Source organism: Passer domesticus, chromosome 4 (genome assembly GCF_036417665.1).
Source record: "Passer domesticus isolate bPasDom1 chromosome 4, bPasDom1.hap1, whole genome shotgun sequence".
Classification (NCBI taxonomy): domain Eukaryota; kingdom Metazoa; phylum Chordata; class Aves; order Passeriformes; family Passeridae; genus Passer; species Passer domesticus.
In genome coordinates, this window is record NC_087477.1 from 15,501,758 (window position 1) to 15,522,182 (window position 20,425).

The window sequence follows — 20,425 nt, forward strand, 5'->3', positions numbered from 1 at the left end:
AGACATTCCTGTCCCTGCAGCCAGGGACACAGCCCTTGGGCACAGCCCCGGTTCACCAGAGAAGGGTGAGGCTGTACTAGTTTTGTACCAGCACAGATCCCAGCTGAGGGCTGAGCTCTGGAACACTGCCCAGAGTGGGATATCTCCTCAGGACCCCTCAAATAAACCCCCTCAAGAGTTGGGCAGTGTTGTTGCTGCAGCCCCCCGCAGCACCATCCTGCAGCCTGGCACCTGGAACACGCAGAGCTGAGCAGCTCCTCCCTGTGCAGCTGGACACACAGGGCCGCAGGGCCAGGCCCCAGGGAAAGGCAGGGGAGCCCTGCTCACACCTCCTCACAAACCCAGCAGTGCCCACAGACAGTGGCTTTCCAGGGCTTTGAGGCAGGATGCTCATTCCCATCCTCTGCTCCCTCCTGACACCACACCTGAGGGAGGTGGAATCAGAGAGCTGGCACAGCAGCACAAACCCCACGGCTCTGCCTCCACCTCAGCCCTAACATGTGCACCTGTACAGCCTGTGCTTCAAACCTGCCTCACTGTACTAGGGAAAACTGCCTTTCATTTACAGTTCACGGCCCTTCCTCCATGTGGAAGGGATTTTCCTATCCTTTGTCTGTGCAATATCACTTTTTGGATGGGAACCAATCCTGGAAAACTTAAGTCTGAAAAGAGCTTTTTAAAAATGTTCTGATTTCTGACCAAAGGTAACCACAAGACTCTTGCGACTTGAAGCTGCGTCGGTCCTGGCCCACTGCCCATGCTAATACACAATTTACCCAAAAATGTAACTTGAGGAGACCAAACAGTTGCAATTCCTTCCCTCATGCCCACTGCTGGTTTATTGTGACAGCAGAGGGATGTGGCCCAGTGCCATATGTCCCTGCAGCTCTGGTCTAAAGCCTCCCATTCCCTGTGAAATACAGCTGACGTTTCCATCCACGGTAACCTATTTGCAAAGTATTCATTTGCTCCTTACTTTATGGGAAGCTACTAAAAGACTGCCATTTTATGACCCATTAAAAGAGATGAAAAAATTAAATACAATTGTGAAAGACATTTGCTGGAAGTAATAAATAATTTACCTCCAGTTTTCACGCACTGAAAATGAAACTGGCAACTGCTCAAAAAGTTACTAAAATTACGGTGACAAAGGTAGTTCAGAATCAAATGCCTGCACTCAAACAGCAAAAATGCTGTACACAGGAGGAAGGCAAAAAATAGTTCTGTGTATTTTAAGGGCACTTTCCCTTCCAACACTGCCTTCATGAAATAAATGGATAGCTTTATAATACGGTTGATCCATCTGATCAACCTCACTCTGATGTCTTTGGGCACTGCTTGCTGGGGTGCAATTAACATTTACCCCTCTGTTCTCCCTGACCCAAGCACAGAGGACTCACTCCCTGGGCTCTGCTAACAAACACTCCTGGACCACAAAGATGGCTCTGCATCCAGGGACTCATCCCTGCCTCAGGAGGGGGCAACACACCCAGGAAGGGATTTCCCATGTGGGCTTCTGGGTGTGGTGCTCTTCACAGACCCACAGCCCCCGCTGCACAAGGACAGGGACAGCTCTCCTGGAGCAGGGTTCCAGCCCTGCCTGTCCTGTTTGGTGCAGTGCCACTATGCCACAGGCCAGCTGTGCCTGGGGAGCCCCGGGACCATTCACTCAGTGGGAACTGTGCTGGGGACAGGACATGGGACAGTTAGAAGTGGTCAGAGGTGTCTTCCTCCCATCAGCCACGCAGGCATAAAAAGGAGCACTCTTTTCCTGAGAACAACGAGACCTGCTCATCCTGGAATTCATTATGGTGTTTGGGGATTCTGGTAAAGAATTAGCACAAACTTGTCCCCCTGCCCTTCTTGGTGTAGCTTAGCACTGACAGAAATTCACATGATGGTTCTTTAGGACTCCCTGTTGTTACCTTGGAACTCTCTAGCTTTTCCAGCCACATGTCCAATATGCTGTCTGTCTGGGCTTGACTTTCCAAGGAACAGGACACAAACTTTCACTGCTGGGAACTCCTAGGGAATGTGAGAGAATTCACCCACTGTGGGGGAAGGCAGTAAGGAACTACTCTGATCTTGTGGAATCATGGGAACCCGCAGTAGCAGGGTATGAGAAGTCATCATTCTGTTAAAGCAGGCTATTAATTCAGCTCGGGATCCTATGGCCACTGCACGATGTGCAGCACTTAGTTCTGCTCACGCAGTCCTCGCTAATGCTCTGGGAACACTGTGTGCCCTAGGAGGGACATGAAGGACTGCACCAGAAATTACTACTGATCTTAACACCACGTCCATATGGCTGAGGGGCCTGTTAGCCTGTACAATTCATTGAGGATGTTTCCATCTGTGAATAGGTCCCATCATACCCTAATTGTGTCAGACTAAATGTATTTCTAAAATATTTGCAGAAATTAATATTTATGACAGACATTAAGCCTACTCCAGCCATATTTCTGGCTTCCCCCCACCCGAGTTGATTTCTCTGGCTATTCTGGAGGGAGCAGGTTGTCCCATTGAGCAGCAGACACATGGGAACCATGTCCCATGGGACCACCAGACACTGGGAACCATACTGTCTTTTATTTATGTTGGAATAAAACGTTGTGTAGGGAAATACACCCTAACTCTAATGTTTAATGTGCCTACATTAAACACTTCACCTCAGTGAGTTTGCAACAGGAAGAATCGGTGCAGGTGGGAGCAGTTCTGACCCCCTTGGGCGCAGGGAAGCCCGGCTGTTTGCAATGAGGGTAATGCCAATATCCTGCCCAGGTCTGGACTGGCCACGGGCACAGCAGCAGTGGGGGGGTATTGCCTTCACCTGAGCACCCTGAGGGGCTCTGCAATGGTGAAAACAACAGTGAACAGGTGAAAAGAGCCTGACCTGCAGCTGGCATCCTACCAATTGCTGAGCAGCAGGAAGTCAAAAGGGAGAAACAGAGGGTGCTTCCTCTTTGGCTGGTGCTGGAAATGGCTGCATCTCCTACATCAGAGAGTTGCTGGCAAGGCTGGAAGAGGACTGAGCAGCTGAGAGAGCCCAGAGTTCATCCTGGGGGCTGGGATCTCCTGCAGCAGCAGCAGGCTACCTGCTTGCCTCCATTTGATGCATCTCAAAGGACAGCTGGCCTCTGAGAGGTAACTGGGCTCTTTGTGCTTTTGCCTTTTCACGCTAGTGAGCGGTGTTATGTGGAATGGGAAATATTTTAGTCAACATCCTGCCTCTTAACTTGCTAGTCTTACCGAATTCTCATTTTAATTGGTCCCCTTGTCTCTGAACAATGTTTTTTTCCAAGTGATATGTAGTCACCATGCAGGTTTCAGACTGAGGATGAGGCCTGGAAAATTGGTCCTTTAACCCACACTTGCATGCTGACACCAGCTGCCAAGCTCTCGAGTGGCTCAGCACAAGCACTGCCCCATACATTAGTGAGTAATTCATCTCTGTGGCCAAATGACACCCCTGTCTGCATTGCCACAAGGCTCTGCTAAGGCTACTTAGTGAACAGCACTACAGAAAGAGATCAGTGTCACTTAGAGAGAGAGAGAACAGAAATACTCAACACAGCCACAGCATATTAATCCTTTCTTGAGTGACCCTGAAAGACATGTGAGACTGAGCTGCAGCTTGCAAACACTCTGTCTGCCTTTGCTGACAACAGCTTTTCTAAATTTTTACCTTTCTCAGCAGAGGAAGAAAAAGTGACAAAACAAAAATAACAGTAGTAAAGGTAGCCATAGTAAGCAACAGCTCTCCTCCCTCTGGTTTTCAGCTATTCACCTCCATGTTATCAGAAAACTCACATAATTTCCACACACCTTTCTCAGCACCCATTTAGACAGGCAAAGGGGTGTCTTGCACAATTCCATGACCCGGACCAAGTTCTGGGCTTGTCTGACTAAATAGGTGTGTGTGTGTGCCTGTGTGCACTGGAAATCACAGGGATTTGTGTACTTCGGTATTTGTGGGCAGCTTCTGTGGGAGAAACACCTTGGGGGGTTGTCAGGGGCATCTTTTAAGTGTGAGTTTGGACTTTGTGGTAAGATAAGACTGTCTCAGGTTACTGCTGTTGTCTGTTTGTCCATCTGGTAGAGCACGGTGAGCCAAAGGTGAGGTGTAACCTGCAGGTGGTGCCTGAGGTACCAAGTAACCCGATGTTGCAGAGGGGTGTCAGGTGAGCACCCAGCGAGTTCCAGAGCTGGGTGTGTGTGAGGGCAGTGGCACTGCTGGATGAATCCAGCTGTGAGAGGTGTGGCTGGGCTGTTCTGGGCCAGCAAGGTGTGGCACTGGCTGCTAGGTCAGGTGTAATTACGAGCTCGTGGCCTGCTTGCTTTTGAGGCTTGCAGTGTTAGAGGGAGGTACAACTGTGCCATGCTAACATGAGGCACTGACTTGGTGTGGGAATGTCAGTGTGTCAGCCCGAGCACTCGAGTGTGTCCTCTGAGAGCACTAATGCTGCCGGATCGGCTCGCATGCTATTCAGATATTTATTTTGTGTTTGCTTGAAGAATCAGGCCAATGTTTTTGAAAGCACATTTAACTATACCATATGCCTACTTAAATCATCCCTATCAAACAAGTTGTGGGTTGCTGCTCTGGTTCATTCTGTTCTGTTTTCCCTCCCTTCCCAATGTGTTTATGTGTATTTATCCAATTTGCTCTGTTCCTCGTGCCAAATGGCAGGTCTGAGATCCCAGCCAGGCAGGGGCAGCTGTGCTATTGTTGGTGTCTGACAAAACAGAGGTCATGGGCTGGGCCTGCAGCTCTGGCTCTAATGACAGCTTGTGTGGGACATTATGGGGCAGTTACAGTGTAAGGAGGATTCATGTGCCCTCAGAACTAGGAATAAGCCTTAACTTGCCCCTTGGTAACTCAGAACTTAAGTCTCACTTTTAAAACGTAATTTCTGGCAAACTAGCCTCTTGCAAAATATTCTGCTGTTTGTTTATTTCATTGCTGTAACTCCTTCCTCTGTCTGGAAAACACCCAAGTTTAAACAGCCCCACCACAAAAAGCCAAGACCTGAAAAACCAGGCAAAAGCCAAGGTGGAAGAAAGGGTCTTTCCTGCATGGAGCTCATCCTAGCTATTCTCACCTCTAAGACTGATGAGAGTTATGAGCTCTGCCACCCTAGGAAGTAACTGCCCATAGAAAGGAGTAGGCTTTTGTCCTCCACAGGAGGACTCTTCCCTCCCTGGAATGTTGTTCCAAGTCCAGCCTTAGCAGTTCCAGGCAGTGACACAGCAAGGCGTGATCATTCCCAATACCTGCTGTTCAGCAAGAGATCAATCTGCAGGGCTGGGCAATTCTGAGCTCTGCTCCTTGGGTGGCCTGACATTTTATCCCCTTTTCCTGCTGCCTTCCAGCCCAGAAGGCAGGAGCCTCTAAGCTATTGAGAAGGGTGTTCCTTGGAGCTGCACGCCAGCTCTGAGGCACCAGAGCAGGCTGCAGTGGCTGGGCAGCTGAGGAGAGGAGGCACAAGTCCCTGGGGCCGCTCGGGGAGCGCGCAGCTGCTGCGAGGCTGCCTGGCTCCAGCTGCGGCACTGCCGTGCTGCTCAGCATGGAAAAGGGAGCGCTGGGGAAACTGCACATCTGTCACCCACACACAGCCACAACCTCCACTCAGGGCAGCACCAGATGTGTTTATTCGAGGCATGTACTAACTAGCTACTTAATGGCTTAGAATTATTAGCCACAAGTTAATTAGGCAAACATATTCACCATCAGTCACCTTACAAAGCATCACTTCTTCAACATTGCTTTTACCTACTTGACTGCCTTTATCAAGCACAGGAAACAGAAGGGGAAAACTACAAATTCCACAGAGGAGCTGCAGCAAGAAATAAATTTGTGAAAGGGGTTCACAGGGTCCTAATGAATGCTGGAGTGCACAGGTAATGCCTCAGCTGAGCGCCTAGCCATGCTGCCAGCACAGTGGCACAGGGGAAAAAGCAAAGAGACTTGAGGCTGCAGCTGATGGGGAAGAAAAGAGAAGTAACAGTGGAAAAAATTATTCCTTGGTATAGTTAAATCAAATGTGCAAAGACTGGCTTCCCTGCTGCTGCATGTACTGGGTATGTGCCTGGAGGTGCAAGCACTTGCTTGGCATCCTGCCTGCACCATGAATTTGGGACCAGCACTGTCCCAAGGGAATGGGCTCTGGTTCCCCGGAATGCAAGACACAAAAGCAGCTGGTCAGTTCCTGGCTCCCAGGTCAGAGGCAGCAGTGAATGAAGTCAAGGCAGAAGAGGATCTACCTTTGGGTAGCAGGAACAGTCATGATCCCTGGATAGGAGCCTGCACTATGACAAACACTCCATAGAGCACCTTCCAGCTGCTCTCCAAAGGGACAGCTGTCTAGAAACCCAGTGAGGTAATCTGAAGGATGGAGCCCACAATCCATTCACCCCCGTGTCTGTTTGTTTTCATGTGTCCATACTCTTCCCCTTACAGCTGGTGCTGGTATTAATAAAAATGACACTTAGAAAATGGAAAGCAAGATTCAAGGTACCCCTGTTCCACTGCCATGGAAACATGTTGCACCTAGAAACCCTAGAGCCCCTAGAGCTGAATGTGAGGCATGTGATGGGTAACAGATTGCCTCCTGCATTGCTGTGTGCTTTGTGCCAAGTGAGCTGCCCCAGACTCCATCAGCTCCTTGGAAGCTGCAGGTAACCAAGAATTTGGCAATACCGTAGTCACTTTCCTTCCTACCACCCAGCAAATAATTCCTATTGCATCTTCACTCGTTAAGTGCCACCAGCTGTTTGTGTTGGACAGGATGTAGGAAGCCATAAATGGAAGCTGAAGACAGCAGTGTTTGAATAGAGGGCAAATAAGGTCACTAATAGCAGCAGTGTGGACTGTCCCACCTTGGCACGCAAGCTGCTCATCAAGCCGAGGTACCTGTGAGAGAAGTTTCACTTAGACTCAGGTTTAGGCTGGGATTTTCCTTTTTTGACTCTGTTATTCCTTAAGATTCTGAGCCCAAGGAGAAGGACGCTGCGTTCTTCTGTCCTAGCAAAACCTGAGTTCAAGTGCAGGATGCACAAAGATGGAAGCTGGCCAGCACTGCAGCTGCATGAAAAACAGCCTTCTGTAGTTCCTTGAACTATTTTAAGAACAATGACAATTCCTCAGCCTGTTGGTTCAGTTTGAATAATCCACTGCCTGGCCTACATCCATCCTTTCCTGCCTTAGAGGAGAGTCTGCACAAGACTGGATGTTTGCAGTAGGCACCGTCAGATCCAAAATGTTACTGCGATATTCTAGTGAGAGTTTAAATAGACTGAGATAAGTAGTAGTCACACAACTATTCAGTAGAAGCATTTCAGTAAAGCAATGTTTCCTTGCACTAATTTGAACTGTAGTTACTGTCATCCACTCACCTAATAAAAGCAAATTTGTAAGAGTTCAGGCAGTGTAAGAAATGCTGTTTTCCCACTGGTGTTCCATGCAAGGCACAGGGAGTTTCACCAATGGCTCAACAGAGCAGAAGCCAGCTGCAGGTGAAGCCAAGCCTACAGACAGATTGTTCTGAATGCAAACGCACAGAACTTAGGCAGTGAGAGAGCAGAAGTGAAACTAGCAAGGAAACTAGCAGACTTGTAAAATAGCACTGTTTTTCCTGTACTAGTGTTCAGGGCCAGTGATCACTAGAAGTCTCTTGAAAGAGACAGGGGCTCTGATTGTCTTCGGAGGCACAATGGCAACAGAAATATGTACAGTAATGGAGAGGTCACAGCTGCCTCTGGCTTGGTTTGATTCCCTCAAGCTGTGGCAGGACAACCAATCCAAGTCTCTGCTAAAAAGGGAAACTGATTTTCTCAAATATTCTGAGACCCTCAAAATGTGACTTTTAAATGGGCAGTGCAGCAGTATCAGAGTCCTGTTTACTAACCAGCTTGATTGTGTTGTTACACCTGCCATCACAGTGCATAGATGATCTCTCAAAGCAATTCAACCTGGGTTAGCCTCCTCACCTTCTTGCCAGGTGTATGTGTACTTTCCCTTTCTGCTTTATTTCAAATTCGTAACTTGTTTTATACGGTATGGGTTGCTTGTGTGAAAATTGTGAATAATTGTCAGCTGTTAGCTGATCAGGAGCCTTGTAAGTGGGCTGGGTTTGTAAGCAGACTAGGGAATTTTGCACTTTAGAAGCAGCATGACAAGAAGGGATTTTAAATGGCACAGGCAGCACAGTCATGTTGTCACCCAACCTAAGGATGATACATCCATCTGCTACAGGGTACTGTGGAAAAGCAGACTGAAAAAAATGCTTGGTTTAATCTACAGCTGGCACTTGGGAAGCTCCAGACTCAATGCAGCCAACAGCTGGGAAGGAAGCAGAAACACACCATGGCCAAATTCCAGGAGAGCAGGGGCTCACCAACACAACATCCTGAATACTTTGGCATTTTATCTATTTCACACAGCATAGCATTGCTCTGCATGTGAAAACTGCTAATTCATCAGGCAACAAGAAGTTTCTCTGATTCGGAAAAGATATGATGAAACCTGTTACATGAGTCTTGACTGTTCACCCGGAAACTAAACTGTGGGTTTAAAAGTCACACAGCAAGGTAACTTAGGCTGCTTGTGTTCCCTTAATTCCACCCAAAAGAGCACTAGAAAAGAACAGAGCGGTTGTTGCTACATTAGTGACTAATATTAGCTCCACTACATGAGGAATTACTGGGAGATATCCAGCACTAGTCTAGGCTGTGCCAATGGGAAGTTAAGAGTTCAAGTACGTACATATCTTTCATAGCTGTCAGTCTTCTGCACAGTAAACTGCTCAGCTCTGGGCCAGAGCTCCAACTCCTTCAATAGGATATCAGGGAACTGTGTTTCACATGCTAACTTGGGAAAAGGTGTTTTTCTGCAATCCGACTGTATTGTGCTGAGGTGCAGTTCCACACTGCAATTCCAGGGTGGCAGCTGTCTGGTTCAGTACCACTCCACAGTGTAAGGGGAAAATGCAACATGTGCAACTAACTTGCACAGCTTTAACCTTTACAAATATGTCATGCACTTCACATGCCTTTGGCAGGACTGGCTGAGTATGTACTCTGGGACAAACTGTGTGTGGAAAAGCCTTTACAGCATCAGCTTTTAGGGAGCTTCATACTGGGACTGTGTGTAATGTATGCTTCATACTGGGAGTGTATGTAATTTGCTACTGCTCTTCTGTTGTACAGTAAATGCACTAAAATACCTGGCCTGGGGAGGAGGGGTTTAAACCCAACTAACTGACATTGTCCTGACGACAAAATCAGTTCCCTTACAGCTGTGGTGGGGCTGACTGGTTTTAGCTGAGCCAGAAGCTGAAGAGCTGCTGCACTGTGGGATGCACGGGGATCTGACACCCTGCTGCATGTGGCACAAGATGCATTTGTCACACAGCCATGTGAAAAGCAACATCAGGAAACACATCAGTACTGAATCCCTCACCCTCCCTCTGCATGCAGCTCTGCATGTTGTCCCTGCCAGCCATGACACAGCTCAGGAGGCAAACCCTCTGGCCCGAGCCGCCCCACTGGGGTCAAGCACTGAACGTTCTTCCTTCTTTCCAGCTTCCCTCCCCCAGCCTGCTGTTCAACACACAAACCAGATGTGGAGCTTTGCTCTCCATCTGACAGCACAACTGGGGCGGCTGATTGTTGCTCAAGTCAGAAATGTAGCTACAGACCAGTCATCCATACATCGTGCTTACCTCTTCAGCTCCTGAACTGCCAAACATAAAGGCCAGTGCAGAACTGCTGTGCTTCCCATTGGATTAGCATTAGCCTCATGCCTAGTAAGTCTCTGGGAATAACTACTTGATAAGCAGGCAGGAAGCCAACAGCCAAAGCCTTGGCCCTCCCACAGCACCCAGATCTGATGTGCAGTTTTCAGACTTCAGATTAGCTTAGGGTCTTCCGAAATGTGCACAGTGAAGTCCAAGTGATCATAAGGCCCTGAGGCACCTTTGAGTTGGACAGGAGGAGGGAAGGATTAGTTCTCCAAGGGCCAGAAGTAATGTGCAGCCCTGGCCGGTGACACTGAGAATAAGGCCAGAGCTGCAGTTTAGCCCCAGTGCTGGAGCTGTTAACTCACTGGACCAGGATGTGTGGAGCAGGGGTACATGTCCTGACACCTAATTTTAATAATAGCTTGTAAGTGTCAGTGATAATGTCATCTCTGTAACAGTGGGCCTGAAGAGGATCTGGATGAGAGCATGTTAAAACAGCTAATCTGCATAGATTTTACAACAAGCCAGATCTTTTCAGTATTTCATAAACTGGCTGAATATTCATTTTTAAGGCACTGTCCAAATGGGTTTGGTCACAGATGACTACTCAAAGTCCACTCCAAATCTGGCATATACACCAGGGAAATAACACGAGAAGGGGAGAAAAAATGCAACAACAAACCACCCTCTGTAAAAGCAACAAAATATTGCCTTCAGCCAAACCCCTCCCAGTTAATGTCAGCTATAATGGTGCCAAATTCCAGCAAAACATGGGCTGGCATTTGGTTCAGTACTTACTGGCCACTTTTGTACAGGATCGGTGCAGGGCAGAGCAAAAAATCAGATTGTACTGTTTTAGGCCTTTCATCTGAAAAACAAAAATCACATGAGCTTACTATGCTGTGCAGCTTAGGTGTGGAGCTGCCATGTGAACAGCCATGCTGCTGTGAGGTGCCTCCATTCCCATGCTCCCTACTGGTCTGTCCTGGCTGAAATTGGCAGCAAGGCAGGCCCAACGTAAGAACACAGAGCCCCAGAGCTGGCTGTAAATGCCAGGTGAGCCCACGTTATAGTTATTGGAGCTACTCGAGTCAGCTCATGCTCTTCCAGAGAGAACACTTCCTAGAACTGACACCGTCTTTGTGGAGAGTGAGAACACTATTAGCAGTTTCCTGGTAGTTGGAAGATGAAGGTTTGTTTGTAGTTGGCTCCATCCCCGTGCATTGCATTGCAGGACTGTTTTATTAGCTGTGACTTGAGTGTGTTTTTCTCCAGTGTTTCCTCTGCTTTTGAGTCTGTGTGCTTTGCAAACCTCTTACGCTTAGAAAGCACCTATCTCTAGAGCACATGAAGCATTTATTTGTAGAGCCTTGTGTCCAGTACAGCATTTCTGTTCGGCAGATGTGAGGAGGGGAGGATGGAGCTTTTTTTGCCTCATGTGTCTGCTAAGCTGGGGAAAATTCAGTTTCTGTGTGCAGAACCATCAGCCTGAACTTCCCCACTGCAGGACTAACGATTTCTGTGCAAGGACTATTTCCTGACTGTGGGGTGAGAGCAGAAAGTGATCTGCCAGATCAACTTGGAGATGACTCTGTCCTGTATTTCAGGAACAGGCAGACAGACAAGCAGTTCAGGGGCAGCTGAAGGAGGAGCTGTTGGCATAAATGAGCTTTTCATATGTGCTATAATCTGCACTGACTGCTTGGCCTAGATTTGGGGCTAGTTGTGAGGTGGGGAAGAGGGATTAGCACATTGCCATATGTTTTTGTCTTAATGGTATGTTTCATAGATTATTTTTCTATCCCACAGCTCCATTTGGCAGGTTTCCTTTCTAGCATTTGGTAATGGTTCTTTATAAATGCAGAAGGAGAAAGATGCCAAATGCATCCTTTAAAAGCAGGGGAGCTGACACAGTGAGGGTGTGCTCAGAAGCTGGTCCCAAAGAGAGGCCAGGCTCTCAGTGAGGGGAACTCCAACACCAGCACATCCTCACCCAAGTGCCCTCACATACTGAGGGTTCTGCAGAGGGACTGCCAGTCTTCTGTAGAGGGGACTGCAATGACACAGGGAAGGTTGTCCTTCTCTTGGGACCATCTCCCTCCTCCTGCTACTGCTCCAAGCGCCCTCCCTGTCTTCCTGCTCATCCTGGCTCCACTGGCCCCCTCTAGGCATCCTCTGAAGCAGGCAGTCAGAATCCAGCAGAGAGCTGTGGACAATGACCCTGTGTACTGCAGGAGGGACCACTTGAAATGTCCTTGCTTTCTGCCTGTACTACTCCCCAGCCTCTCGCTGTTGTCCATTGCTGAAGACATGGACCGGGGGGGATGTAGAAGGCCCTGGCAAGACCCCATAGAGCAGATTGTGTTTTTATAATCAATACATCACTGTGCCATTCCCCTACCCTCATGTGCTTCAGCACACCCCTTTCTGAAGCCAAGAAAAAACAAGCAGCCCAGAGCTGTAGTTGGCAATTCTCACATCAGATGGTAGCAAGTGTTTGTGGGCAATGGGAAGCAGAGGTGACAATTGTAATGGAAACTGAAGGGAAATTTATACAAGCGGAATTGACTTACACAGGCTGCCTGCATCCAGAACTACTGGGTTATCCTGTTATTCTGCCAAATTATTGTAGGTATTTAACAGGCAGGAGAAACTGGCAGCCCACTCCAGTATATACAATCTCCAGGCTAAGGAAGAAACTGCACTGGAAACCCAAATTCAATTGTGTAGGAATTTAAGACAGGCTAATACAGAAATCAGACACTAGGCAGGGAAAAAATCAGTTGTACTTTTTCCTTGAACTTCTTTTTTGGTTTTTTTTTCCAGTCTAGCTGGCTTCTGTGGAATTCTGTTTAGATCTAGAAGTTGGATGTACTTATCCTAGCCATCCATTTGAGCTTCTGGATAGAAAAAGCAAACTCACATATGAGCTAGAGGAAAGTGCCAGTACAAGGTGTCATGGTCACAATCTGAAACAGAATCGCTTTGTGCAGTAAACCCTGATGCTGGGCAGACAGAGCTCATGGACCATGACAAATAGACCACTGCTCTGACCTGGCCTTTTTCTATGCTGTTGCAGGAGGAGGACTGACCTGCCCCTGAAACCCACAGCACACCTGGCACACCACCCAGGACTGGCAGAGACCTTGCAAAAAACAAGGTAAGTGCCTCTGGGAATTGCAGTGAGATGTCTTGGCCAGGATTATCGTGCAGAAAGGGACCTCAGTCAGTACACTGCAGCCACGGGTTGGTTCATCAGCAAACATCTGCTTGCCCAAACGTCAGGAGCCAAACAGTTCTCACCATGCTAATGCCCACAGCGAGGGGGCTGCCAACACTGCTCACAGCTCAAGGCACCTGCTAGCAAACTGAAACCACTGAGCAGAGTGTGAAACAACTTTTCTCCCTTTACTAATCCTCCAAGCTTTCCTCCTTTTCGCTATTTTTCTCTCTGAATTTTCATGAGCTGAGGTAACTACAGGGCTACGCAGGCAGATGTCCACACTTACGGATCGTCGTTCCGTTCACTTGATAGGTACAAGTCACACTGTCGTTTCTCCCACCAAGGGTTAAGCCACTTCCTCTGAGGACAACCTGGAACTCCTCTGGAGGGGAAAGCAAATACACAAAATCACCAAACTGCAGTAAGTTACATTAGACCACAGCAATCTCATTTAGTCTACAATAAACAAAGCACAACATAGTAATGCTTAGTGAGATCTCCTTTTTTCCTGAACCCTGGTACCGAATTCTCCTTATAAATCAGCAAAGGTAAGATTTGTTCACAAATCTTTCTTGAGACAGCCCTCTGAAATTTAGGCTATCAGTATGATCCGGGGCTCAGCTGCAGTAAGACACAGCTTGTCAGTGAATGAGAAACAGGGGATTCAGAACAAGAATCCCCAAACCCAGGGGATTGGGGATTCTTGTTCTGTTCAGGCTCACTTGAAGTACCAGATGAAGAAAACATTTCTCCTTAGTACTATTTCTCTGCAAGCTGCCTAAGGGCCACGCTATCTGTGAGCTGTGCAGAGGAGTGAAAACCATTTTTTTTACCAGGGGCACTGACTTCATCCAGAGCATCCACATTTTCACAAAAATATCCAAGTAACGTTTTGCAACTACCTTCTTTTGATTGATCTCCAACTATTTGTGGATTATGAAGCTTAGAAAGAAGACAAGGCCTTAAAATTCTGTGCAAGTCTTCTATTTCATTAATATATTTCTCTTGCTGCCCAAAAATGCAGTCATGTGCTTTTTTCTCACACTCCACAGATTTTGGGGCAGATCTGACACAAGTACAGAGCACACTCAGGGGAGAGGGGCAGGTAAATGCTCTCCAACTTCCACGTGCACTACCCAAGCTATGGAGCAGGCCCTGGTGGTCAGCTCCCCTGAGGAGAACAAGAAGGCAACAGAGAAATCTCATGTTTCTCTAACTTCTTGAGGACTTAAGTTAGAGATGCTTTATTCTAGAGACATGCAGTTTTCCTTTGGATAAAACAGGGGGAAACCACAGTTCTACAATAATTGTATAGTATACAAAAATTATAAAACTTTACCTCCTACACAGACACTGGATGGCTCCAAATATAAAATCTCAGTGCACGATTTTTTCAAAACCTATTGGAAAGGAAGAAATAATCACAAATACGTTTCATAGCACTATTTCAAAGAGCAATCTAAGTTTCAAACAAATGCTTTTCCCTAGAATGCACATACAGCTACAGGTTTGGTTTGCTAAGTCTGACTTTGTAGGACACTGCCTTGAGCATGTGCAGCTACTGCACAGTCAAGTCTAGGAGTTCCTAAGGCTTAGATTAGTTTGTTAAACTCCAGAGAGCCTTTAAAATATAATGATGTCCAGATCCCTAACCTGATTTTCCATGAATCCCAATCCTAATGTTTAAGCCAAGAATTAATCATAAGGAGCCTGATCCAAAACCTAACCCAGTCAAAAGCAGTCCTCCAACAATGAAGCCTGGTCAAGCCAAGCACACAATAGTCATTGCCAGTGCTGGCACCTTGCCCTGCGCGGAGAGGCACAGCGACAGCGGCGCTCCTGACCGCACTGCCTGCTGCTGCACAGGGATCTCACTTCTGCTCTCCTGTTCTCAGTGGTATTTTTAGCAGGCATTTATAAACATTCCATGGCATCGGTTCAGGTCCCTGCGATCACGTGCACAGCAGAGAGTCCTGTTAGTGTCCCCTCTCTAGCTCCACTTGCCAGGTGTATGCCTGCTGCTGAGCTGCCCTGACTTCCTAGCTATGTCCCTCTTAACTCCTGCCTTCTGCTCAGTAGGATTCCTTGCACTCTGTGGTGTTTCCCAGTGGTTCATGTTGCTACACATCCAGGCCCAGCAGAAACAATCATGTAGGCACTGATTTGACAAGAAGCATGCCAAGCTCCAAGAAAGAGTGCATCTTGCCTCACTGAACACTTCCAATATTGCCTCTCTCCCCACAAACTGTTGTGCACGCATTGATTTTTTTAGTGCTTTAAAACCCGTGTTAAATATTAAGTGGTATTTTAAAAAATGGAGACGTCGCAGGCGCGTGCATTTGGATGAGACACAGCAACAGAGATCTTAGGAAAGAATGTAGCCCGGAGTTCAGTGCAAGCCAAGCAGTTCGTATTAGCCAAGGATCTTGCTTCCAAAAAAGGGCTTCAGCCTTTATTGCAGTGTGGAGAGAAGTTATCCATGGCTGGTTTGGGGGCTGGGGAATATTTTGTATAGCATTTTATTCCTTTGCTGCAAAAGCATGTTCAGTTGTTTTCACTGAAGAATCAGACAAATAGCTCAAGTGAAGCTGAGACTAGAGGCCAGCTTTATGTGAAGCACAGATCCAGCAGGCAGCACAGAATTCAGTAATTTTGTTTTTAGAGGGAGAACCTTCCAAGCCCTGTCCTGGCCCCATTTGCCCAGTGTCTGAGGAAGGGTCAATGGTATGCCTGGAGGCTGGGGAGAGGAGAAGACAGTCTGGGACAGGACCTGACTTCCCTTGCAAAGCAGTAGTTCTCTAGTTTCATTACATCCCAGGGTGAATTTTCTAACACTGTGCTTCCAAATGCAATATAAATCAGGAAAATCCTACCTGGATATATTTAACTACCTTTGAATTTAAGAACAAACTGGGAGGGGCAGACACAACAACCCCAACTGAGCTGAAATACAGTGTAGATAAAATGATCACAAATCATGAACAAAACCAAATTTCAATAGAGGTCAGAATACACTGATCTCCTGCATGGAATCCATTTTCATGCATGCTCTTGGCTAAAGCAGAAAATACCAGATGCTAGTACTGCTCCTAGAAATAATTGCTTTGACAATAATTTTTCATAATTTTTATTACTGCCATCCTTTGCTTAGCTTAAGTGTGCTGCACTGTTTAGAGACTTCTCTTTGCAAGGGTGGTGGCCTAATTCTACCATCCCCCCCCCCCCCCCCCCCCCACAAACAAAGCTTATATTGGGGTGAAAAAAAGCTCTGAAACTACTAAAATTTGGGTTTGTAAGTTTGTCTGGTTGTTTTCTATCCTTCAAAAAGCCTCTTGATAGTCCACATGTGAGGGGAAATAAAAAAGGATAATGGTAGAGAAATGTGCCTGTTCCCCAGAAGCTCCTCTCCTCAAGGATCAAGTTTGCTTAAAAAGCAGACATCAAACCCCATCAAGGACTAACTGGATTCAGGTGGAGCCCATCAGAAGCACACAAATCTAGTTCTTTGCTTAACCTCTGCTTAGGTTCTGGGTTCTCCTTAGCAGTCCCTCCCAACAACACGGAAACATTGCTCAGAACTGAGTTTCCCCAGAGTTAAACGGAAGCCATCACACTCTGTACAGGGTCCAAGCTGTCCTGAGCACCAGCCCTGTGTATGGTTTGGCTCACAAGGATTCTGCCCACCACCACGGGAAACTGAGAATATTTTCAATACAGCAATTGCCGCACCTGCTTTCTTGTGTGGGGGAAATGAACGTATTTGCATGTCTTAGAAGAAGTTACAGAAACTTGACACCTCTCATTGTTCCCACTCACTCTTTCCTATCTGTTTTCCCTTTCCATACAAGCTATTCCTTCCAGCCAGCACAGAGCACTCTAGCACTCCAATAGGAAGTTCTTTCCCCCTGGGGAGAAATTACGTGAAGGCATCTTACCCGTTTTTCCTTATGATCCATGTGCATTATTTAACATGCCCTCACACCCCCGTCCTTTAGAATTTAAAACTAACTTTAAATTATCCTGCTGTGGAAACCTGGGCTACAAAGTCAGCAAGACCAAAACAAACTCCACAAAAATCTATACAGTGCTCCCTCTTTTCCAGTTCAGGATAATCCAAGATGCTGCAAAGTCATTATTTAGAAACCTACTGCCCACAATAAAAGCTGAAATAATAACTCTATATGGCCATCCTTGGACAGGATAGTTAAGCACTCTGCTGACATAAAAATAAATTCAAATTTATAAGACAAATTGCCATATTTTAACAACATGCAAGGAGAGATTCTGAGAACTGATGTCATCCACTTTGTCTCCAGAGGTCCACACCAAATATAGGACTCCGCTCCCAGGCTCACAAAGGCTTTTCTCTCATTCCCTGCCCTCCCCCTCCTCCCAGTGCTGGCTTTACCAGAGAGAACCAATTCCCCACAAACCCAAGAGCAAAATAGAGCAGAAACCTGCCAGCCTTTGTCCTGCTGTCTTGCAGCTTCAGTGGTGGAGAGCTGTGGTAAGACTAGAGGGAGTTCTTCGCCTTCTGAGGCGACCTGTGCAGTGCAGGAGCGGTGCCAGCTGGGGAAGAGTCCATCAGGTAAAGCTCACAGCTGTGAGCTTGCTAGCAAAGGTGTGGCTGCTGGGACAGGAGGGGCAGTGGAGTTCTGAGGCAGTCTCTTGGACAGTACAAAAATGAGACATAGAATCCATGCCCCAAACATCCACTCGTTCAACAGCAGCACAACAGACCGCATAGGAAATGGTTCTGTAGCTTCTCCACGTTCAGGACTTGTTACATTGCTGCCATACAGCGTGAGCAGCAGCAAGCAAGGATGTTATGTTTTAAACCCTGGGGCTTTTTAGGGCCAGTTCTTAGAGCAGCCAACACAAGAACAAGTGGCACAAATGCAGCTTGTGCTCCACGCTGACTCTGCTGCCGGGCAGGGATGAATGCACACAGGGCAGCCTCCCACCCCTTCAGTGAAATCCCTTCTTATGGCTCTTGAGTGGACCCTGTGCAGTTTCTATAGCATCTCTCAGTAAAGCAATTTGATAATTTCAGGACACTTCTGAGAGCAGAAGGTACCATAAGAGAGGCATCCAAGACACCCAGGAGCACTCACAAGCCAACTCACCCTTAATGCAAACTCACTGGCACACCTCAGGTCCTACCGGCCCAAACAAGCTTTTCTTTGCTGAAAGGGTTGCCTGTCAATCAGCTGCTGGGCTGCCCAGCTCCTTTGAGAACACCACAGCCATACCAACTGGGGCTGTAGAGCTTTAAACCACCTGTCTCCAGGTTATTTCAGTGGCTTACAAGTAAGCACACGTAAGCCTTTCTAAAACAGTTGTAGGAAGTTCATTTATCCAGGTCCATTTACCCATTACCAAAAGCTTTATCAGCTTTTCCATGTGGCCTCACTATTCACCTAGTGCATTTTTCCTAGACTTTCCTGATTGTTAAGGAGTACTTAAAATCCACATCCGTCCTCGTGGCTTTCTACATGCTTCCCACTAGAAGGTTCCTGAAGGCTCACAGAAGCTTCAGTTCACCATTTTTAAAGCAGTGGACTCCCATTTTTGTCATTACTAACACATTTCCTCCCACCAGAGCTGTTGGAGCAACACTGCCTGTTTCTGACCTGCAGGTGTCTGAACTGACTGCACACTGGGGTGTTGTCAGCCCCAAGCTGCAGAAACACCCCACACCCAAATTCTGACATCAGCACTGAAAGGGCAGATGTCCCTGCAGCACGCTGCACAAAGACAGCCAACTAACAGGCTGACATCAAGCTCCCCACTGCTCGTGGTCTCTGCAAACTCCACCTCTGTTTATCAATTCTGCCTTGCCAGAGATCTTTCCCCTGCTTTGTGCAACATTTCTTCTTGTGGAAAATGTGCTTTGTGGATCTTCCAGGACCTCTATAGCCTGTCACAGACCAGGCCTGGCTCTCCTGGACTTTTTTTTTCCAACCTCACTGCTGTCTCTTATAAGTTCTCAGTGTTTAACCCCAAAGCAGGATGGCTCCTGCAGCTTTTCAGTATTTAGCCTGCCATTCCCTCAGCACATGCTGTGGAACAGAGCTGTACCAGGCAGCACAGTGCTACACAAACAACTTTCCCTTCCAAGACTCTAATGAAGGTTGTGTTCCATGTAATTGTGAGAACAATGCACTAGTAATAAGCCATGAGCAGCCCAACCGTACAGAGACAATTAGCAAAATACGCTAAGTGTCAATTTGTCTTGCAACCTCACTCGGTTTCGCTTAGCCCCAATTGCAGTTCAAAAGTTTTTGGCAGCAGGCAGCACCATAAATCATAACTTGCCTGGCATCTGTTCCTGCCCAGAACTATAAACTGCATACGGGGTTTGGGTAGGTCATCATCACAGCTGGATTCTTCACGTAATGATTTCAAGAATTGGAGAAGCTCTATGGCTGTGTAAAGCATTTGCTTCCTGGGATAGAGGTCAGAATAACCAGGAACTGCTGGAAGGACACAGCTGCTGACACATTCTGGTCAGACTTGGCATGCTAACAACTCTGAACAACTAAGGATTTCTAGGGCCACCAGTGTCCTTTCTTCCCTGTGGATCCATTCAAGCTTGCACCTCTGTTTGCATCAGTGCTCACCAGAAGCTGACCACAAATCAGGCTGCTGTGATTTTTGGGGAAAGGCAGCATGAGTCTCTAAGCAAAGTGTATATCCTGTAACAGAGCAAATGTATCCAACTTGCTATTTCCAGAACCTGTTTTTAAAGAGAAAACATTCACCTCTAAAAGCTCATCCTTGCAAGGCTTGTGCAAAACCCCCAGCACAACAGGATCGCTTCCACACTTGGTGTGTGCACAAAGATCCCTGCAGCTTTATCTCCTGGTCGGCGCACAAAGCCTGTCCCTGGAGCACAGTCCACAGACACACTCCCAGCAGAGTGTGCACAAGCCAGAGATGGCAGCACAGCCCTGAGAGCACCCTGCATGGCAGCCTCAGAGCTACAGGCAGTAGTAGCTTTCTGTGGAGACCCCTTTTCTTTCCTCTCTCCCTCCCAAATGTGGGGTCTGTAATGTTCTCTAGGAATGCTACATACAGAACAGCTGGTGAGCAAAACTGTAAGGAAAACAGAGCTAGAAACTAAACACTGCTCATGGTGTGACCTGCCATGAGGATGTGCTTTCCTCTTGTACTGTGCCAAGCTCCTCCCTCAGGTAACCACAAAACCAGCCTCATCAAGAGCTGCATCTCTCATCAGGATATATATTTCAAGACACAGTGGTAAGTACCTATCTCATGTACTTGTCACTGCAACACACAGACTGTCAGTGTCATAAATTTATGGGAAGCGGGGGGCAGTAATAGAAGGTGATGTCTGAGAGGGCCCTGATAACAACATAAAGAGTGTTTAAATCTATGCTGAACATTCCATGCCTCAGCTGGATCTGTGCATGCAGGCAAAGGCTCAATGACTGCCAGC

At 47.2% G+C, this 20,425-nt stretch overlaps 1 protein-coding gene and 1 long non-coding RNA gene across 3 annotated transcripts in view; one reads left to right on the forward strand and one right to left on the reverse strand.

Moving 5' to 3' along the window:
• LOC135298584 (uncharacterized) overlaps positions 1-19,887 on the forward strand; it is a 250,881-nt gene extending 230,994 nt beyond the window's left edge. Inside the window, exons 11-12 of the long non-coding RNA XR_010360586.1 lie at positions 12,820-12,900; positions 18,566-19,887. This is a non-coding gene — a long non-coding RNA (uncharacterized LOC135298584). The remainder of the gene's footprint in view (positions 1-12,819; positions 12,901-18,565) is intronic.
• The window catches only part of ANTXR2 (ANTXR cell adhesion molecule 2), a 77,854-nt gene that overhangs the window by 39,135 nt on the left and 18,294 nt on the right, over positions 1-20,425 (reverse strand). For both annotated transcript variants that reach the window (XM_064416325.1, XM_064416326.1), the window contains exons 8-10: positions 14,303-14,363; positions 13,250-13,345; positions 10,539-10,608 (exon numbers count right to left, since the gene is read on the reverse strand). In XM_064416325.1, coding sequence (XP_064272395.1) covers positions 10,539-10,608; positions 13,250-13,345; positions 14,303-14,363 — 227 coding nt within the window. The remainder of the gene's footprint in view (positions 1-10,538; positions 10,609-13,249; positions 13,346-14,302; positions 14,364-20,425) is intronic.